We start from the raw sequence: 22,758 nt of genomic DNA on the forward strand, positions 1-22,758 counted from the left end.
CACTTTACCTCAAGTCAGCCGGTGAGGGAAATTGTGATCTGAAACTGAACATGAGTGACCTCAGCAGTACACTCAGTGTCATCGGGGTGCCATACAACAGTTGTTGCCTCTAAACCCATTTTTTCCTATCCTGGCAAGAAAGCATTGCCTATTCAACAGTTTTAATTGTCAAGCCTCCTATGCTTCTTGAGAAACAGACTCAGCTATCAGCTGAACTACCAAGCAGTCTAATTGTTTGATATAACCCTTCACAGTTTCTTTTTGAGTCAGATGTACATTGACGCTCCAGCAGAAAAGGAGGAAAAAAAGCATATTTACATTCACTTTGCCAGACATTAACATCTTTTGTCCAATCATTTGAATGCAGAAGGGTTAGGAGAAAACAGCTTAGAGAACAAGGGTTGACACATTCAGTGTGAAATCTTAAGGTGCTTGAATGCAATGAGGGAGAAAGTGAGACTGAACCACATTTCAGCTCCCTAACTGTGCTATAGTCCACGTGAACTTTGTGACAGGTCTCTGTCTCTCAGCCACACTTGACTAGCTTTGGCTGACATTCAGCTGTCAGACAGCAACCCTTTACCATGCCCCTAACATGCTCTACAGCTTCACCCAATTAACTCGCTTTCACTTGACATTGCAGCAAAAAGCTTCATAATAGGTGGTCAAGGTGCATGGTGTCTGCCTGCCCTCTAACTGCTCACGCACAGCAAGATGCTTAACTATCTTCCTTCTTCCCTGTTTGCTCAGAACTGGTGTGACTACAATTTAGTCATCCTATTTAGTAAACTGGTCAAGGGAAGCTGAGATCTGCCAGTGGAGCATTAAGCTATCTTTTACAAAAGTCTAATTTTAAAGCAGATCCTTGGGGTAAGTTACCAGAAAGCTTTGGATTAAAAAAATTACACAGGCTCACTAAAATGTTTTGATCACTTTATAATTAATAAATATATATTGTATTAGCAATGTAGATACAGGGTGAAAAAGAGGGTAAAAGGCATTATTTCTAACTAACATTTTATGTTTTAGAGGAGAAAGGACGATAAAGAAATTAAAGTGTCTTTATGATTCAGTTTTCTTGCATTATAAAAATCTTTAAACATTTAGAAAATTAACTTTCCTATATATTTTGGCTAAGTATGTAGTAATTTCAAGTAAAAATATGTAGGATCCATAAATCTATATATCCAAGAAAATAAATGAATCATAAATCTTTTTCTTAAAATGATTTTAAGTGTCCACTCACCACTTATTTTCAGTCTGAGAGTATCTGGGACTTATTTATCACCCTTTTGCAAACAGATCCAGATTACTTAACACTTCTAATATTTTTCACCAAATATATGGGCTAAACTGGTAATGTCCTGAGCACTTTCCCTCCCTGCAATCAAGCTATATCTACACTACAAGGTTTTTGTGCAAAAACGGCCGTTTTTGTGCAAAAACCGGCGGAGTGTCCACACTTCAAGCGTGCTTTTGCGCAAGAAAATTGGCAGAACAGAGGGCTTTTGCCGGTAGAGTTATTCCTCTCCCCACTAGGAATAACTCCTTTTTGCGCTACAGCTCTTGTGCAAAAAGGCAGGTGTGGACGCGCCGGAAGGGTTTTTGCAAAAGAAACCGCTATCGGAAAAAGCACAGGTGCTCCATCAGAGCTTTCTTGTGCAAGAGTGTTCATGCAGTGTGGATGCTCTCTTATGCAAAAGCACATTGCTTTTGTGATGCGCTTTGAAGTCTGGACATGCTTTTGATCAAGAAGTTTTTGCGCAAGAACTCTTCTGCAAAAGGCTTCTTGCGCAAAAACCCTGCATTGTAGACTATGCCTTACCATATGAGGGTGCTGAGCACCTTTGATTACCTCCACAGATAAGCATTTTTCAAATCATGGGTCATACAATGCAGAACCTATATCTGTTGAAAGCAATTTGATTAGGAAGGATCATAGAGTATGCTGACAGGTGTTGAGACTAAGGATATGAAGAGCCTCGTGAATCTAAAAGGCTGTTATACCTCTATATTTGGCAATCGAGTGGCTACTGTTAGAATATTGTGTGAGTTCCAGCATTCAAAATTCAAAGATGTTGATAAAATGGAAAGCGTTCAGTGAAGATCCACATGAATAATTAAAGGCTTAGAAAACACACCTTATAATGATAGACACAAGAAGCTCAATCTAATTAGCTTAAAAAAGAGAAGGCTACGGGTGATTTATCACAATATAGGTTGGACCTCCCTAGTCTGGCACACTCAGGACATGACCGATTCCCAATGAGGGAATTTGCTGGACCAGGGGAGGTCTCCTGTTGCTGGCTTTCTAGTTCACCACTGGCTCCGCTTCTGGCCCCAGCCAGACTGCCTGACAATGGTCCTGGGTTGGCGGGTTGCTACATATCCCCAGCCCAGCTCCTCTGCCAGGCTGCCACCCACCCCTCTGGACTGCCACGGCCCAGTCCCCTGGCCTCACTGCTACAGCCCCAGCTCCCCTGCTTGTACAGCCCCTGTTCTTCTGCTGGGTTGATGCATGACCTTGGCTCCCCTGCTGGGCTGCTGCTAGCCCCGCTGAGCTCCTAGACCAGCAGAGCTTCCAGCTGCCAGCCCTCCTGCTGCGTGACTCTCTGCCACCTGGGCTCTGTGGCATGGTCCATCAGATAGAACATCCATGGTCCATCAGATAGAACTATGGTCAGATCCAGTATGATCATTCTTATGTTCTTTGTATGCAATCATATTTTAGTGATTGCAAAAATTAGGGAAAGATGAAGGGAGGCAGGGCTCTTTGTAAGCAACTTTTTTCTATAAATTCTTGCTAATGGCATAGAAAACTAAGTTACCGTTTGGTAAATTCCCTCTACCAACCAACCCTTCATTTCTGAAAACTCACTAATTATAACACATTTTCTAGGAAGGGTGGTGGAACAATATGTTTAATTAAACCGAGACTGTAGAACAGCTTCCCAAAGAGATCCATCCTGGATATGTCTCCAATGAATTCTGTGTAGCTGCCCTACAGGTTTAACCTATAGTAGCTCAAAGATAGCTAAGAGGCCTTCCAATACCTCACTATATAGCAAGTTCAGATACATTTTGCAATCCATTTGCACAAATGTTAAATGGAAATGGACTTCTCCCTTTGATTATTTTTCTCCTTAAGGAATGAAAATACACAGCATTTTTCACAAAGTGTCTTTCTTCTCTACAGAGAGAAGCAGAGCGCCCTGGACATCCAGCTTATGCAGTGCTGCATATCAAGGGATGTCATGAGGATGAGCAAGGCTGGATTAACTTTTTGGGGGGCTCAGGGATAGTATTTTGTAGGGGACCCTGGGCCAAAAATGAGGGGTGTATGTGTGTGTCTGGGTGGGGGGAGGGGAGTCTGGGCAGGAAGGAGAGTGCAGTAACAGCCTGGGATGTGGGTGTAGAGTCTGGGAGTGAGAGTGGGTACAGGAGGGGATAGTGGATTTGGGGGCTTACCTGAAACACCTCCTGGGGAGGGGGGGGGGGGAATATGTGGCTCTGTGCAGCCCTGCACTTGCAAGCATCATCCCATGCTGCTCCCATTGGATGTAATTCTTAGCCAGTGGGAGCAGCAGCGTGGGTGGAGACTTCAGGCAAGTACCTCTAGAGGGAGGTGGAGAAGGGGAATGACAGTGCTCAGACCTGAACTCAAACAGGGGATGGACCACTTGATGATTACTGTTCTGTTCATTCCCTCTGGAGACCCTGGCACTGTCCACTGTTGAAAGACAGGATATGGGATTGGTGGACCTTTGGTCTGTCCCCATATAGTTATTCGTATGTAATCCACTATCTCAGAGGTTTATCTGAGAAGGCACGTACACCAACCCATATCACAGCAAGGATCTTTTCAACAGCTAAAAGAAAATATAAAAAAGAGAGACAGTGACATCATCACTTGACTTCTCTCCTCCCCCATTTCAACATCTGGAAAAGGCAAAGACTTGGGACTTGGGAATTTGGTTCCAGGTCTGTATATTGAGGAAGTGTAAGATGCTCATGCCAAGTGTTAGGATTAGACACTGCTTGATTCAAATCTTCCTTGGTCCATTTAAGTTCAAATTCAGAGACAGCAAATGTATTTCTTTCATAAGTAATCAACTCTGATCTTTATACCTGTAGTTAATAAACCTGTTTTTTATTTATCTAAAATACCGTGGTTTTGGCTGAAGTGCTTGGGAAATCTCATCTCAGTTGACAAAGGCTAGTGTGTGTCCATGCCACTAAGAAGGATGGTGAAGGGCACCTTGAGCTGTGAATGACAGCAAAGTTCTGGGGTGCAAGGTTAAGAACTGGGGGGATTTGGCTGGCACCTCTCAATTAACAAGTCACGAGTGACTGGGAGATCATTCACGTAACCCAGATGGATGTGCCCCTGCCTGTGGATAGCTATGTAAGTGCAGCACCTGTCAGAGGCTGGCAGCTTGACAGTAGAATTACAGTGTGAAGGACAATCCAGGTTGGTGGACTGCACCATGGGGACTCTGTCACAGTGGTGTCCTTAACCTAGAAAAAGTGACGGAAATACTAAATTGATAGATCCCACTGTCTTTAAGATCCGATGACAGACTGCTGGTCTGGGTTGGACTGTGAGAAACCAAGAGAATCCGAGCCATGGATTTTTATCGTCGTGGGCAACTCATCTATCTGCTCATGCTTAAAGAATAGACCTATTCCAATCCATTCTACAAAGCAGGAAGGTAGGTACAGGAAGGACATAAGCTTTAAGCTTCAGCTCTGTAACTCAGCTCATGTGAGCTAATTTTAGCTATGATTGTTAGTTTACAACCATACTGTCTTGCTAAAGATCCTTTTGAAGCCAGGAAAGAACAAAAACTTCATACTGTAGTGCTCCAAGTTAACTATTGTTTTAGGTAGCATGTCTTCATGACTTTGAGAGAAAACTCCATTATTAGCAAACCAGAGTACACTTCAGGATGTTATTAAATATAAAAGCAGCTTGCATTAATCAGCTGGGGTTGAGCCTGATGTCACTTGCACTGATTAGTGTAAGGGCACTAAAATTTTAATGTAGGTATTCCTGACATACCCTGCTGTGAGATTAGAATCAGGCACTTGTGAGTTCCTCAAATCAGAATCTAGTTTGAGAAAAGAACTGATCTTTCTGAGACATTACTCAGAAAATACCAGTTGATATCTGAATAGTTTAAAATAAAGAGCCTCATATGTTTGATGTCTAATACGTGGGTCTTTTGTAAATGCAAGACCTAAATTATACTAACTGGGCAAGGAATCAAACTTATCAATTATAAACAATTTGAGTGTCAGTGAACTAGGGTTACTGTCTCTATTGTTCTTGGCACCGTATATTTATACAGTTATACTTCAGATGTGATTAAATAAAAGCTTAATAATTAGTTCAACGGAATCCTGTATACTTATTAGATTCAAGAACACGATCAACTTCTAAGTTCAACTGATACTTCAGGTACTGGAACATCACTTTATATGAAGCCTAACATCCAGTCTGAATGGTGCTAAGCAAATGGAACTAATATTTTTTGCATACTATATCACATTTTATGTGGATCAACATTTTAAACAAATTGTTAATGGAATTTAATCCTTTGGTATATAAGCCATATGACTGTTCTGAAAGCTAAGTGGAGTCTTTAAAAAGCATATAATATTACAGACAGAAATCAGGCATGAAAAACTTTATCAGAAAATTTTTTCATGAGGAACATGTAAAGAGATTTTGAAAATATTGTAAAAGCCCTGAAAACTTTGATAACACATAACGTTGTAGTTATCTCAGCATTATAAATTCCTATATATTTTCCTGCATGCTTGCCCACATTCCTACATATTCTTTTTCCTTTGTATACTATATAAGTTGTGGAATACTGGATCTATTTTGTTGGCTTTTTACAAAGAGACAATTCCATAATGTGGCGTCCTTTCTTATCTAAAATGGAATAATTTCAATTTCATATTATTAATCAGAATGGCAAGTTAGATCCTCTAATTTAACCAACACTTGCATTATGTTTTTAAACATTATTTATTGAGTGAATTTAGTGTTTGTCAAAATCCTGAATTGGCAGCACTGTTGTACTTGTTCATTTTTCCTAACTATACATACAATATCATGGAGACTCATTGTGTCTTGCCATGGGTGGCTGAGGGGGAGAGAGAAGGTCCCTGCTGGCCTGGAGGGGTGGGGATGAGGAGAGAAAAGGCCCCTGTCAGTGAAGGGGGTGGCCTGGGGAGAGAGAAAAGGCCCCTGCCAGCTATGGGAAGACAGGGAGAGAGAGAAGGCCCCACCAGATGGGATCCCCCACCCTAAAACCCTCCTCACACCTCAACCTCACATCCCCCAAGCCAGAAACCCCTTGACCTGCCCCCTCACATCTCCAAGGTCATAGCCTGACCCGTGCACACCCCACACCACCAGCCCCCTCCACTGAAGAACCCAGGGAACACCAGGTAAGTCTAGTATTTTACATATCGAAGATAGTGAACTTCAGCTATAAAATTCAGATAGCTCTGGCTCACAGGGACTAATCTATTGTGTTTGTAATAGTTAGAGACAGATTTACCAGTTGTTTAAATAAATATAGCATTGGTAGGTATGTGGAATCCGGAAGCTGGGCAAAGTCTTGATTAAATGACAATGTCTACTCAATTTCACTTCCTTTTGGGTGCTATGTTTCCAAGTCCCCAAGTGAGGAAGCTTGGAAGCCAGACATTGTTTGAAAGCCTATCAGTGACCCTGTCCAATGGAGTACATCAGCCAGGTCAGCTATGCAATTGGGAAGACAAAAATGGTCCTCGTAACCACTGTTGCAAAGATTGGAGCATCAATGAGCATTCCAAAACTTTTCTATTGTGCTGTCTTTGGCCACCAAGGTCTTGCTCCCTTAATCAATCTGACTATATTTATAACATCCAGAGCAGGAATGGCATGGATCAACGAGTATGCATTTTGCAATAGGAAGTTTAGTAGTGGTACCTATATGTTCTTGCATGCTTATTATGAACTCAAACTTCACAGTTCTATATTAACACTCAGACTCCTAAGTGTTGGATCCGCAAAGCAATACATGGTATTAAAGTGACTCTATTCCAGTGGTCACCAACCTTTTTATGTACAAGATCATTTTCTGAATTTAAGGGCAACTAGGATCTACTCTGTGCCTTCTCTGAGGCCCCACCCCTTCTCCAAAGCCCCACCCTACTCACTGCATCCCCCCTCTCTCTGATGTTTGCTCTCCTCCACCTTCACTTACTTTTTCCAGACTGGCGCCCGGTACAGAAGGGCGTTTGGGATGCAGGAGAGTTATGGGGTGCTGGCTCTGGGAAGGGGCTCAAGGCTGGGGCAGAGGGTCAGGGTTCATGAGGAGGTATGGAGTACTGGGGCAGAGAGTTGGGATGCAGAAGGAGGTATAGGGTGCTGGTTCTGAGATGAGGTCAGGGCTGGGGTTCAGGTTTCAGATTATGGGAGGGGGCAGGGGTTAGCATGTGGCCTCCTGTTGGGTGGCACTTACCATGGGCAGCTCTTGGTTGGTGGTGCAGTAAGGATTAGATAGGCAAACTCCCTGCCTGCTCTGGGCCCATGCTGCTTCTAGTAGGGACCAATACACCTCTGTGGCCCTGGGAGTGGGAGGCGGGAGTCACATGGCTTCACACACTGCCCCTCTCTGCCAACACTGCCCCCTCAGTTCCCATTGCTAACAGTTCCCCATTCCTGGACAATGGGGACTACATGGGACAAGTGCTTGTAGGCAGGAGAAGTGTGCCAAGACTCCTGCCCCTTTGCACCCCCTTCACATACAAGGGGGCTGCCGGGCTGCACTGGCAGCTTCCAGGAATGGGCTGACAGTGTGAAACCACCAGGGCAGGCAGGAAGCCTGTCGATTGTGATCAGCTGGGAGACTCTCCAGGATTGACCAGTCAATTATGATCAACAGGTTGGTGACCACTGCCTTGTACAAGATATACCAAGTGCATTAATTGTGCCATTTGTAAAGGATAAAATGGGATATTGGATATCATGGCAACTATATTAGTGTCACTTTGCATATACTTAAGTCCTAGCAGTATTAAGCATAGAGCAATCCTCCAACTGCTAACCACACTAAAATTCATTATTAAAAATTGCATATAAATAGTTATTGCACACTAAAACAAATGCTTCAGGCTTTATGTTTTTTAAAAAGCAATATGTCAGCAATCCAGCACTCTTGAACAATGCAATTAACCATAAATTAATGCCTACACAATGAAAGAAAGAAAAATACTGGCAAGGAAACAGATTTTATTTTTAAGTACCATGCCAACATCTTCTCCCTCTGACAGAATAAAGCTATCTAGTCTATTGGGTACATAGTCCATATTTTAAACGCCTGTTTCAATATCCACTTATTCAACAGATCTGAATTGCTCCAGGGAGCCCTCCTGATCTATAAAATAAACAAATCTTTACCAGATCAACTGGAACATATGTACCATCACTAAGGGCATCGCTACCCTGTGTGGTTTTTTCGAAAAAGGTATGCAAATTGCACTCGCATTTTCATTTCTTATTCTGATTCTTTTTCCGGAAAAGAGGATTTTCCAATATTTGGCCTGTCTACACCGGGCCAAATGTCGGGGGAAAAACCCTCTTTCAGAAGACCCCTTATTCCTTGTAAAATGAGGTGTACAAGGGGCTTCCAAAAGAGGGTTTTTTCCCTACATTTGGCCCTGTACAGATGGGCCAAATATTGGAAAAGCCTCTTTTCCAGAAAAAGAATCGGAAGAAGATATGCCAATGCGAGGAAAATTTGCATACTTTCTTCGAAAAAAACCCCACAGTGTAGCCATACCCTAAGTGATGTAGATCCCACAGCCTTCTTTAAAAGAGTTCTATATGTAATTAAAATACCTCCCAAAAAGCAAATGCATAAGCATATGTTTAGTTAACATAAAGAGGTGTAACTTAAATGTATACAACCCATTAAAATAAATACTGAGATGTTATTTGCTGATGGTTTGATTTTAAGTCATGTCAATATTAAAAGGAACAAAATGAGGAGTTAAGAACTGTGCTAAGTTTTTATGCCCTAACTTTGAACTTCCTATCTTTTATCTGTGTATGTCAGATATCTTACTATGCTTAAAAATGTAAATCTCAGTAAAAGATATAAATAAGAAATGTTAAAGTATAAAATGTAAACAATCAAGCAGTTGATGCATATTAACAAAGGTCTTTCTGCATAAAAGTATTTCTTCTTAGTAAAAATGTCAAAGTAAATTCATGTGTTTTATAAGGGTTCAACAGAAAAAAACAAAGCCTCTTCTTCTCTTCAAACTGTGGGGACACGAATATATCCAAAAAGAGAGAGGAAAAAGCATTACTGGTTCTTACTCCCATTTACCACCTCTCTTGGCCTCAGGAGAATGCTGCTATCCCAAATTGCTTCTCCTTAACAAGGGAGGTGAAGACTCAGATGGCAATATGGGGGAATCTGGGTTTTTGTGGTTCTCAGCCTTTTCCTACCAGCAAGTGGAGCAGCAGCAATTGCTGATAGTAAAAGCAGAGGTATTGTGGGCCTTGTCTCCACTTACAGGAGGATCAACACACCAGTGATTGATATTCTGGGGTTCAATTTAGCGGGGCTAGTGAAGACTCGCTAAATTGAATGATGATGGTACCCCCATCAGCAACGATATCCCTGGCTGTTGTAAGGAGTAAGGGAAGTCAATAGGACTGTCTCATTGACCTCCTGCTGTGGAGCCTTTCCTAGAAAATCGATGCAAGGTATGTTGATTCCAGCTACACAATTCACATAGATGGAGTTGCGTATCTTGCGTCGATTTTCTCCAACGGTGTAGACCTGACCTCAGCCAAGACTTCCCTGTCCACCTCCCTCTGAGTCTAAAGGAACATCTGCTACCCTAATAGCTCAACTCTCCTCTATGGGGAGAGGGCAAGTAGAACAGATCACCCATTGCCACCTCCAATCCAGACAGAAGTACAGATAAAAATCATAATACATGAAATTTTGCATAAAACTTCTTTTTGAAAGGACTTAAAATCTTCTAATGCACGGGAAAGTGCATCAAGTGTTTTCAAATGGCCTGATGAAAAACCATGGGTCCTCCATTTTTATCTGTTTCTAATCAATATAGATTCTCAATCCTGATCAAATCTAAACAGTATATATATATCACCATCTCTAGACTAGTTAGACTGGAACTATGAGAGACACGAACACATTTTGGATTTCTTCTATAGTTCCCATTTTCTTGTACTTCCAGCGTACTATCACCCCAGTAAATCATGGCATCAAAAGCAACACTGAAAAACATGAAAGCCACCAAAAGCCGCTTTTTGTTTTGATCTGCTTTAAACACCGTATAAAGAAAACACAAGCAAGACCACAAGCAAAACAAAACATCTTATTGTAACACTAATCAAGAATGATCAGGACCACATTTCATCATCATAAATGCTACCACATTTTTATTTGTAGCCAGAAATACCTAGGAACAGAAAACAAAAGAAATATAGGAACAAGCAAATCATGACGTGGAACAGTTATTTTACATGATCTTAAATATGTCAAAGGATCGACAAGAAGAATGACAGTTTGGAGTCCCTCAACTCTGTGCCAGCTTGTTCTCTGAACAAGGCTCAATCCCCTCCAAAATTTCTCAGTTGATTCATCGCGCCAAAATAAACACACTTTCTCCTCATGTTTAACCCACAGTTAAACCCATTAGCAGAGAATAATAGACACTTCTCGCCATCTATCTTGAAATATCTTCTTCAAAAAGAAAGTGGAAGTACCTCCTGGCCAGAATCAAAGTCCCTCAGTCTGGGAAGAAGTGAATTTGTCTGTACTAAGGAAGAATATTCATTTTCTTCTGTAAAGCCAGTAAAATAATGCCCCTGCCTCTGTTCCGTATTTTTTTTTAAATTGGGTGTTACATATCCTGATCTATAATATCCATTTCACAAAATAACAACTGCCTGTCAAGCACTCACAGTGCTTTTATTCCTACCCAGAGTTGTCCTGGGAATGTGGGATCTAAGACAACCACCCCTCTGCCCTAGGCCGCTTCCTGCTCTGCATCTTCCCACCACCGCCCCAACTCCACTCCTTCCCTCAAGCCCCCGCCTGTGCGCCACCTTTGCCACGCCTCTTCCCATCCCCTCCCTGTCCCCATTGCACCCCTTCCTTTAAAACCCTTCTCCAAAGCAATGCAGCCCTGAAGGACTAGTAGGGGACCTGGCACCAGGAGCAAGGGTTGGGCCTGCCCCCACACACACTGGCAGTTAGGGTTGCCAGGTGTCTGGTTTTGAACCGGACAGTCCAGCATTTGAGCTTTCTGTTCGGGAAACAAATTGAGAAAATATAACTGTTCGGTATTTTCTAAATAAGATGTAATGTCGATTGTGATGTAATGTCAAGTGTGTCCAGTATTTTTGTTGAAACCATCTGGCAACCCTACTGGCAGTGGCAGGAAGTGGAGTGACCTGGCCCTAGCCCACTCTGTTCTGCCAGCTCCCAGCCACGTCACTGGAGAGTGCAGGGCGTGATTTAACCCCTTCCCCAGAGGTGCAGCTAGGAGCAGGAGGGTGGAATGGGCTGGAGCTGGAATAAGCCCAAGTCCTGTTGCTGGTGACAGGCCCCTGATAGTCCCCTGGGCCACCTGGGCCCCCACAAAGTATAGGGCCCAGGGTGGTTGCCTATTCCTACCGCAGCATAGGCAATATTGTTAGAACTAAAGTGCCTTCTATTTTGATGAGATGGGCACTGTAGCTTTAAGAGGAACAGGATGAAGGGGAAAGAGGAAGGAAAGAACATGTATGCTGCTGTGCTGTCACTGGTGAACAAAACAAAGTGTACATTATTTAGGAATTGTATTTTGTACAATTATCACAAATAAGTCTGATAAGGAGGACAACATAAAACCACTTTCTTAAAACATGAAATGCTCTATGTATAAAATGAACCTTTCCTTAATGGTAAATTCCAGTACAGGTTGAACCTCTAAAATCTGGGTCTCTCTTGTCTGGCAGCTGGCTAGGTTCAGAAGTGCAGCCCGGCCTGGGCTGGCAGTGGGGAGTGCAGCCCCGGCCAGGGCTGACGGCCAGGAGCACAGCTCTGGCCAGGGCTAGCAAGGTGGGGAGTGTAGCCCCGGTTGGGACTAAAGGCAGCAGGGCCAGCAGCTAGGAGCACAGTCCTGGACAGGGCTGAAGGCAGGGGGGCGGCCCCGTCCAGGGATGGTGCAGTGAGGGGGGAGAGGTGGCTAGACACAGCAGGATAGGCAGTACAGAGCACAGCCCCAGCTGGGAGCAGAACCCTACACCCGGGTAGGAAGTCATCACCTCCCCTGATCCAGGGTCAGCTCTGTGTGGCACTGCCGTTTTGAAGTACCCTCTCTTCCCTCCTTCCCCCCACCCTTTGCTACCTCTATGTGATAGAGGCAGCAAGGGGGGTGGGAATCAACTAGTCAGCTAGTCCTTAACATCCTTAAGCTGTAGTAGATGACATCCTGACATCTCTTCCAACCCTAATCTATGACTTTCTGCAAAAGGGTCAAAACTTAGTCTAAACTTAGGACACAACCCCTTAACCAAATCAATTCTCTCTCCAAACTGTAATTTGCCATTAATTACCCTTGGATGGACCACTGCTGTGTTGTCCTGAGTATTTAAGGCAGAAAGGAGAGAGAGATTTTGAGGTCTCAATACCTGTCTGATCTGTGATCTTGAGAATGAGATTTCTCAATCTAAAGGAAAATTGAGTACCTTTATTTTTGAGCTTTCAGTTCATATCCCTCCACAGAAAAGCCTCTGCCCGATAATTACTGACAGAGAAATGCAAAATATTAACAAAAAGGGGATGAGACAGATTAGCTTTGTGAAAACAAAATCCTCCCTTTTTGTGGCTCAGCTTGTAAGACTTGTTTTGTGTTTAATATTGGAACAAACCTGTGCCCACTGAGGACAGTCATGGTTTCCATTAAGCAGCTCTGCATCCAAGTTTGGAATTTCATGACAACAGTGGGATTAGAATTTAGATCCTACTGTTCCAAAAGCACAGGTCTGCTTTGAGCTAATGTAGGCACATTTCATTTAATTTCAATAAGGAGATTTTTAATCTCAGACAAAAGAAGGAACATTTTAATTACTTTTAAAAAGTGGAAGTCATTCAAATCAAACTATTTTGCCAATGGAAATGCAAGTTTTAAATGCAACGAATGCATCATATTCATTTACAATATTCATAGTATTAACTGTGCAACTATATTGAAAAATGGAAATATTGGAAGCCATCTAATTATCCCAACATTTACTTCTTCACAGATGTAAATACATGGGCCTAATAAGCTTTCCCACTGTGAAAGTAGTTACTTAAATTATATTAAAATATTAAAAACTATTTAATGAGCTTTTTCCCCTAAAGTAAATTGAGTGTGTGCCTTAACCTGCTTCAGGCAAAGGAAGTTTCAAACATATTGGTTTTGAAGCTAGCCATTATTTCCCATGTTGCAAAAATGGCAATTTTATTTCCTGACAGCAAATGAAACTGTCAGGAAAATTTAGATGCAATAAAATTGGGTGGTTAAACCAACATACTGGATTTGGAATAAAACTGAATTAAAGGAATAAAAATTAAGCATTATGTCAGTCAAACTTTATAAGAACTATTTTAAACAGTTTTCCTGCAAAAGTTTGGGCTTTGGACTTGGTGAAACTCAATTGTAACTATCCACTTTGTGTCTATCAATAGTGTCACATTTAAAATTTGCACAATGAAAAATATTTTGCATAAAATGTGTTGCTTCTGGCAACCTTTCTGCCTAAATAAAAAGTTGTCAGGCAGTGTGTGACTTTAGCGTACAGAGTTTTAAAATGGTGGCTTCAGTCCAAGGCTAGCTAATAACGGGTGACATGCACTGGAATCTTGAGGCCTAAATCAACATTGTTTTCACAGCTGTAATTAAGCCACCTAATCAGAAGCACATTTTGACGGGACAGTTTCTGGAAGCCAGACATTGCAATTTCTTATGCCTGGAGCGCAGAGACTCATGAGAGGTCCTCATTTAATTTCAGGTTAAAAAAAAGCAGTAAAATGAAAAAAGACTATAAAAAAGGCAGTATACAACAGTTGAAATGAAGCAGGCCTATGTACTCATGCCTTGACCAACTTTGCATCCCACCCTCCTTCGGCTCTCTGCCGAGTCCCCATCTCTCCAGTGGCAGCTGCACACAGTGAGATTAAGGGCCTCTGCCAAAGTCAACAGATGAGCTGGTCTGAACTGGCTCTCTGTGTGTTCTGATTGTAAATTGTGCTGGTGATGATTAGAGAACTCTCGCACAGGATGTCAACTCTTAAAACTGTCCAGAGAAAATAATTTTTTTTCAAGTTCAGGAAATTTTTTTAAACTTTTTCTGTGGCTGTTATATACTGGTGTGTCTATAACTTTCAGATGATTCAAACATGAATTCACACAAATTAAGTAACCATATTTTTTTTTTACAGTCATCACTTGCAGCAGGACTCGTCATATCAGGGTGTTTATATAACACTGCCACTACTAAATGCAGCTCTTCAACTAGAACACGTCTCCTGCTTCTAGCACCTGCCAATTGGGAGCTATTCCTAAAACTCCAAAAATCAAGAGACTTGTTATTATATGCCTATAACTTAACTACGTTGCTGAATTTAAAAGAGCCAAATTGTCATCTTGCTCATTTTCTGTATCCCTGCTACATTTGGTAACTTAGCATAAACTTTCAACCCCAGAGGCCATTGTAAAACTATCAATATGAAGGCAATAGTCACTAGGGTCTGATTATATTTAGTTCTGCATTTTAATTACATATGGATTCTATTAACTGAATCTTTTGCCTTATAGGCAACATTATAATCAAATTACTATAATTTTCAAATATGTTACAATAGTTTGACAAGTTAAAAGTTCACATACTTAGCATATTGAATATCAAAAAAACTTTATATTGAAAAGGAAGTGTTCTTTACAAAAAAGCAAATATATATGGTCAGATTACTCAAACTTTTTCGAGCACCTTGCCCCAAGTCATGTTACATGATTTATAATACTGGTTTCATATTATTATACTTGTTATTAGAGATATATAATAACCAAACAGTTTAAATTACATGATTTATACTGTTTGGTTATGACTCTTACTTAACATAAGCAACACCACATGACAAGATGTGCATTTATACTAGAATGCCTGCATGCCTTGAGTGTATTGTAAGGCACAAAGCTAATGGCCAATTGCTTATAATTACCTATAAAATGAAAGTATTTCAATGCATCTTCATGTTCGCTTTTTTAAGGGCGCTATTGCCTTTTATATAAAATTTCTTTGCAAAGCAATATTTACTCAGCATGTATACAGCATACCTGAAAAATGTGGGCTCAACAAATTATTTTCTTTTTCTGTTACTTTAAGAACACTCTTCTATACGCTACTATAAAGAACAATGTAACTGTCATTAATAGCATGGAATGAAAAAAGCATATTTAGTACTGGACTAGTGCCCAAAAAGCACTGCAAGAATAAGGGACCAATGATAATATTAAGTTTCAATGCATTTTTACAAACCATCGAAGAAACTAATACATTTCAACACCCGGCTCACCAAGTGCCAAAGCCTTCAAGGCTACCTAAATCATCCTCAAATCAGACTAATGAGAAGTAGTGGAAAAAGCAAGGAGAGTTTTCAGATGCTCTATCCATGACCTTTCTGCTCCTAACAACACCTGGGAAGAATTCTCTCTGATATGCCAGTCAAGACACATTCCAAGGCACAGGATATGGCAGTCATGCCTACCCAAGAGACATATTCCTCCAGCATGTCTAAAACAGATGGGCTGTGTTTCTTCAATACATACAACATCAAAAGGCAAATAAGGGTGGGGGAGAGGAAGGGACAATAAAAATTATTACAATTCAGCAATGTAAGCCAAAGTCCATTCGTACACTGGAGCTACAGTCCCATAGTCCTGACACACACACACACACACACACACACACACACACACACAGAACCCTTGAGCAGCTAGACCAGGGCTACTCAATAAGCAACCCACAACCCGTTTTTTGTGACCCATGATACAGTTTCAGTTTACATGGGAGCCAAAATAAAAAAAGTAGTCAATATAATGGTTTTCTGTTGATATGCATTTTAATAGTTAAATTCCTGGACTGTCAATGCTCATTAAAAGTGGTGTCATATGGGTGGAGATCAGGTAAATATTGCATTTTATTAATATCAGCAGAACTGACTTAAACTGTGTTGTGTATTCTTGACTTAATCTTTATATTCATGCCCATCCGTGTGAAAGAAGCTATTTGCATATATATTTGCACATATATGCAACCATACTTAAGTTGCGGCCCTCGGCATGTGCTATGAGTATCATTGTGGCCCCTGGGGCTTCCAAAGTTAAGTAGTCCTGAGCTAGACTGATGTGTAAAGAAAATGGTGGTGGGTTACACAGGATACATTTTCATTATGTAATATTTTGAATTTTTTAAAAGGAAGATTTTGCATATAGGGGGTGGTCTTCACCATATTGAAAGACTGAGTGAATATTCTACTGAAATGTAGCATTTTTTAAAGGAACTATCAGTTATCAGAGTGTTAAAAATAGCTCGGTATCAGACAAGATTGTTCTTTAAGCTTGCATCTCCTGCTTGATCTAAAACCCCTCTCACTCCTGCATTCTCTATCCTGCATATTTCATCACTATGTCATGTTTCACAATGTTGACCTATCATTGCAAAACTTAACGCATAACACCACCCAAACAGTGCAAAAAAAAAAGTTTAGATTACACAGAGCCACAGTAATATCAAGTTGAGAGAACCCTAATTGATTTGGTTTTATAGGCATCCAAAAACAACAGCTCCTCATCCAATGTTCTCCCAATCTACTCTATCCACGTGAGGATTTCTTCCATCAATGTGTGGAATAAATTGTTTATGTGCATTAAAGCATAAGCAAACTTGCACCAACAGAAACACAAAACCTAGCTGTGGGCACTCTGCTAATTAGCTGGGCAGCATCTGAATTTCTGCTGAGCAGCCCACAAACTCACAGCTTACCGGGAACACTTTGCGGCTCTATCTTATTGTTCACAAAGGCAAGATGAAATGCCAAGTCACGCTTGCACAATCTTCACTTCTTTGGTCTCTCCTTCCTCTTCCTCACACTCCTCTTTCCTTCCTCTGAAATTTTTCAGTTTCACAAAGTTCAAGGCCAGAAGGGTCCATCAGATCACCAAGTGTGGCCACTTGTATATCACAGGTCATTAAATTTCACCTAAACACCCATATTCAGTTCAAATTTAGTTAGCAAAACACATTTCAGTTGTCAGGAAACTGCATTGTGTGCTGCAGGCAGAGACCAGGAGAGACTAAGGGCTCATCTAGACTATGGGGAACGGTCAAAAGAGGAATTTACATATCTTCTTCCGATCGCATTTTCGAAAGCAGAGGTTTCAAAAGTGAAAGTAGTTAAGCCATGGTTTTTTCAGCAAACCTCCACCCCACTCTTCGTCGAAAAGCCGCATAAACCTCCTTTTTTTGAGGAAGAGCGGCTTTTCAATGAAGGGGGGAGGGTTCGCCGGAAAAGCCATGTCTTAACTACTTTCACTTTTGAAAGCTCTGCTTTCAAAAGTGCGATCGGAAGAAGATATGCAAATTCCTGTGGAATTTGCATATCTTCTTTCAACCGTTTCTCATAGTCTAGATGAGCCGTAAGTGACACCAAGACTCCTGTAATGCAGGGAATTGATTAGATGAGCTATACATGAACAGGACCACCCACAGACTCAAATTCCAAAGCCAAAAAGAACCATTATGATAACCAGTCCCAGTCCCAGTCACGTGTCACAGGCTGCAGAATTTGTCTTTTCTATGTATCACGTCATCACTCAATCTTCTCTCTGATAAACTGAATAAGTTGAGCTCCTTCAGTATCTCCTTTTATGCCCACCAAATTTCCATTTCCTTTACACAGTGGTTTTCAAATTGTTTGACCACCAGCTACTAATGGAAACTTGCCATTGATTACATAATTAAACCCATGCCATTTAGCTAGTGCTGTAGCTAAGGAGAACAGTTTAATTTAACCAGTAAGAAAGGAAATATTACTTTAAATGATAAAACAGATTAAGTGCTTTAACTTTGTTAGTTTCTCAAATTTCATTTCAAATAACGTAAGATATTAATTTATGTCCAACACAAAAGGTTTCAATGTTTTCTTTATTTATAAGCTTCAAAGGGGTAGCTGAGTTAGTCTCTAACTAACTTCTTCAGTGGGCTGTGCCCACGAAAGTTCATGATACCATCTACATGTTTTGTTAGTCTTTAAGGTGCTGCAAGACTATTTGTTGTTTTTTAAGTTTTTCTTTATTTATGGCAGGGGTGGGAAAACTTTTTGGTGGTCGGGGACAACTGACCCACAGAAAAATCAGTTGGGGATGACCCAAGTAAGAAGCAAAAAAACCCCTGCAGAAACCCCCAACCCTCACTGATGTGACACCCAATTGTGATACCTCATTCCACTGGTGCCCCAGTCTCACACAGGACGGGGGGCTTCCCATAGACCAGATTTACTCTTCTGGGGTTCTGAGATTAGTGGATTTTGGCTTTATGCTTTAGGATGGGGACAAAAATGAGGGGTTCAGTGTGCAGAACGGGGCCGCCAGCAAATGGAATAGGGATGGGGATGCAGGAGGTGGGGGTGAGAGGTCTGGATGAGAGGTTGGATATAAGAGGGGGTGAAGGTGCAAGGTCTAGGTGGGAGACAGAATGCAGGAGCAGGCTGGGAGTAGGGTGTCTGGCCAGGAGGGAGAGTGGAGGAGCAGGCTGGGGAAATAAGGTGTCTTACTGTGGGGAGGGTGCAGGAGGAAGAGAGGGTAGAGGGACAGGGTGGAGGTGGGGTGTCTCTCCAGGGGGGAGGGTGCAGGAGTGCGTGGTCTCAACAGGGGAGGATATGAGGGCGGTGAGAATGAGGGGGTCTGGCCATGAGGTGATGGGAGGGGCACTTACTTGCTTTCGTGTCCCGCCCTGCTCCCAGGCTCTATGGCCTAGGTCTGGCCTCCTGCTGATCCCATTGGCCAGTCAATGGGAGCAGCAGGAAAAGCCTTCAGGCAGTGCATCTGTGTGCTGTTGTTCCCCCCCAGTCGGACCTTATTTCTCCATCATCTTTTTTTCATTACTCTCTGGGTACGTCTAGACTACACGCTTCTTTTGAAAGAGATCATCTAGACAGCCACAACTTCTTTCAAAAAAGCGATCCGCTTTTTTGAAAGAGAGCACCCAGGCAATTTTTCGAAAGCGATGAGGAATCCTGTGGCACCTTATAGACTAACAGATTTATTGGAGCATAAGATTTCATGGGCAAACACCCACTTCGTCAGATGCATGGATATAAGAAGTGGGTCTTTGCCCACAAAAGCTTATGCTCCAATAAATCTGTTAGTCTATAAGTTGCCACAAGACCCCTTATCGCTTTTGCAGATTCAGACTAACACCGCTACGCCTCTGATTTTTTCGAAAGAGCTTTCTCGAAAAAAGCGTTCCCCTATTAAAATGAGGTTTACAACTGTTGAAAAAACCGCCACATTCTTTTGATTTAATTTCGAAAGAACACAGCGGCAGTCTAGATGCATGTGAAGTTTTTTTTCGAAAAAAGGCTACTTTTTTTGAAAAAAACCTGTAGTCTAGACATAGCTTCTGTGTCTACCCTTTTTGTCTCCTTCTCTTCCCACTATTATTTGGACTCCAACTGGATGGAGGAGAACAGGGAAAGCCACTGTCAGCTGCCTACTTGATGCTTCTGCAGGTAGATGCACTTATTAGGTGCTCATCTCATCCTCTATACTGACTTGCTCTATCCTGAACCATGCAGAAGAACTTTTAATACCGTCTTGCATGACCTTCTCAAACATAAACTAGGGAAATGCAATTTAGATGGAGCTACTATAAAGTGTGTGCAGAACTGGTTGGAAACCAGAGTAGTTATCAGTGATTCACAATCATGATTGAAAGGCATAATGAGTGGGGTTCCACAAGAATCAGTTCTGGGTCCAGTTCTGTTCAATATATTCATCAATAAGATAGATAATGGTATTGAGAATACACTTATAACGTTTTGAGGATGGGATTAAAATTCAAAATGAACTGTACAAACTGGAGAAATGGTCTGAAGTAAATAGGATGAAATTCAATATGACCAAACTCAAAGTACTCTATTTAGGAAGCAACAATTGTTGCACACATACAAAATGAAAAATGACTGTTTAGGAAGTAGAAAGAAAGGGATCTGGGGGCCTTAGTAGACCACAAGCTAAATAGAAGCTAACAGTGTACGATTGTGGCAAAAAAAATGATCATCATTCTGAGATGTATTGACAGGAATGTTGTCAATAAGGCACAAGAAGTAATTCCACTATACTCTGCACTTTTTAGACCTCAATGGGAGTAGTGTGTCCAGTTCTGGGCATCGTATTTCAGGAAAGAAGTGGACAAACTGGAAAAAGTGCAGAAAAGAACAACAAAAATGATTTAAGGACTAGAAAACATGATTTAGGAAGGGAAGATTTTAAAAATTGAGCTTGTTTAGTCTGGAAAAAAGAAGACTGAGAGGGAACAATTTTCAAATACATAAAAGGTTGTTACAAGAAGGAGGGAAAAATTCTCTTCTCAACATCTGAGGATAGAACAAGAAGCAATGGATTTAAATTACAGCAAGGGAGGTTTATGGTTGACATTAGGAAAAACTTCCTGACATGGTGGTTAAGTACTGGAATAAATTGACTATAGAAGTTGTAGAATCTCCATAATTGGAAATTTTAAAGAGCAGGATAGACAAAAACCAGTCAGGGATCGTCTAGATGATGCTTAGTCCTGCCATGAGTTCAGGGGACTCTACTAGATGACCCCTCGAGGTCACTTTCAGTTCTATGATTCTATATCTTGGAAACTGCAGTAGTCTCTATAGTATTACTATACTGTTTCACAATGTTTTGGTACCACAGAAGGAGGACAAGAAGAAAGTTGATAAACATAGAGGAAGACGCAGCAGAGTTTGGAGGGAGCATAGGTGTGATGGGATAGAGAGGACTCAAAATTCAAGTCATGCTTGCAAACAGGGGAGACAAGCAGTACAGGGGAAGTAATGATGCCAGAAAAAGGTGTAAGAAGAGACTTCCTAGATGGAAAAATAATAAGCACTGTTTTAGCCATACTGATTCTGAGGTGGTTGCAAGAATGAAAAATACATTAGAGAAATGCAGAGATGCAGGGCTGCACAACAGGAGAATGGCCAGAGACTGAGAAATATATTTGTGAAACAACAGAAACACAAGAGATAAAAACCATGGGAGAAAAAGAGGTCACCCTGGGAGACAATGCAGACGGAGAAAGAAAAGGCGGGAGGAGGATTCAGACACTTGGGGGACACGAGTAGACAGGCCTGTGTATCATTCTGCCACTGATGTTCCATGCTCCCAACCCCCATGCCAAATAATTGGCTCATCTCTCATTACCTGCCAATATACAAATATTCAGCGGATTCTTATCTAACTTGATCACATCTCACCCTGCATGAATATGAATGAACAATATAAACCCGGGAAAAAACTAAGCAAGTTGGGTAACCTCATGTCCCACTGTCAAGAGGAAAAGTAGTAGACCAAGAAGTGGAGAATGGAGATGTTGATTCAGAAACCAAGTTGAAAAATGAGAAGATAGAAAGGGAGAATATATATATAAATATAATTTCAGCAAGCAATCACACGCCATAAGAAAGGAAATTCAATGCAAAAATACCCCCACACAATTTGGATTGTTAGAGTGTTAAGGTTGGGAATTTAAAACACAGAATAGTCTGAAAGTTCAAATTTATGACTGCCAAATTTGCTAAAATTCAGGCTTGCTGAAATCACTGCATATATTAAGAGATAAAGCTTCCAATTTTACAAATATAACAAGTGAGTTGAGTTAAGGTGTTTCAGGAAAAATAACTTTGAATTTCCTGTCTTTGTTATGTTTAATTCCTAAACCATAGATTTTGCATTAATACTTATACTTAGCAGGTAAGTAGGCTGCAGACACCTGGGAAGAGGGGTTGTCTTTGTTTGGGTTGAGTAGCACTGAGCATAATAAAGGTCCTCTGAGTGAAGCCACAGATGCTACCTACAGTACAAACAACAAACCATAAAACCACAGTTTTTGCATTGATAATGTATATAGATTTATATAATTTACAGTAAGGATTAAATTAAATCAGAGGCATCATTGTTTTTTATTGTGCTATATCATACCTTGGAATAGCACTTCAAAGACTACTAGCATAATCTTTCCTAAAAGCGTTCTATAGCCAAAGGAAAGCAAAACTTCACTGCAGTAAGCTTGGCAGGCAGCCTACTCTTAGTTATACAAGTGGTCATCTTGACTGAAACCCTCAACAATAAAAAGACATTGAAGCAACCTAGTAAGACTGAACAGGCTCAGCAATACACATGTAAACTAAGTGGAACACAAAAGATAAAGGAAAAGTAGACAAGAAAAAAAGCAATTTCAATAGGTCTCTTATATTTGTGACTTTAGACAAACTATCAACAAAGCTTTCCGCTTATGTGATTATCACTAGATCACATATTCCACCTTTCAATTCAAACATTTTAAAAGTTTAAGTTCAGCACTAAGGAACATATTTCCTCATTACTTTAATC

The 22,758-nt window shown here is 41.1% G+C and overlaps 1 protein-coding gene across 7 annotated transcripts in view; it reads right to left on the reverse strand.

Annotated features, from left to right (window-relative positions):
• The window catches only part of CCDC171 (coiled-coil domain containing 171), a 230,259-nt gene that overhangs the window by 13,748 nt on the left and 193,753 nt on the right, over window positions 1–22,758 (reverse strand). For 4 of the 7 annotated variants that reach the window (XM_075931537.1, XM_075931540.1, XM_075931536.1 and 1 more), the window contains one exon: window positions 22,139–22,219. The exons of the other annotated variants lie outside the window; for them this stretch is intronic. In XM_075931537.1, the coding sequence (XP_075787652.1) occupies window positions 22,139–22,219 (81 nt within the window). The remainder of the gene's footprint in view (window positions 1–22,138; window positions 22,220–22,758) is intronic. 7 annotated transcript variants of the gene reach the window in all.

The sequence above is a fragment of the Pelodiscus sinensis genome, chromosome 6, assembly GCF_049634645.1.
Source record: "Pelodiscus sinensis isolate JC-2024 chromosome 6, ASM4963464v1, whole genome shotgun sequence".
In the NCBI taxonomy this organism is placed as follows: Eukaryota; Metazoa; Chordata; order Testudines; family Trionychidae; genus Pelodiscus; species Pelodiscus sinensis.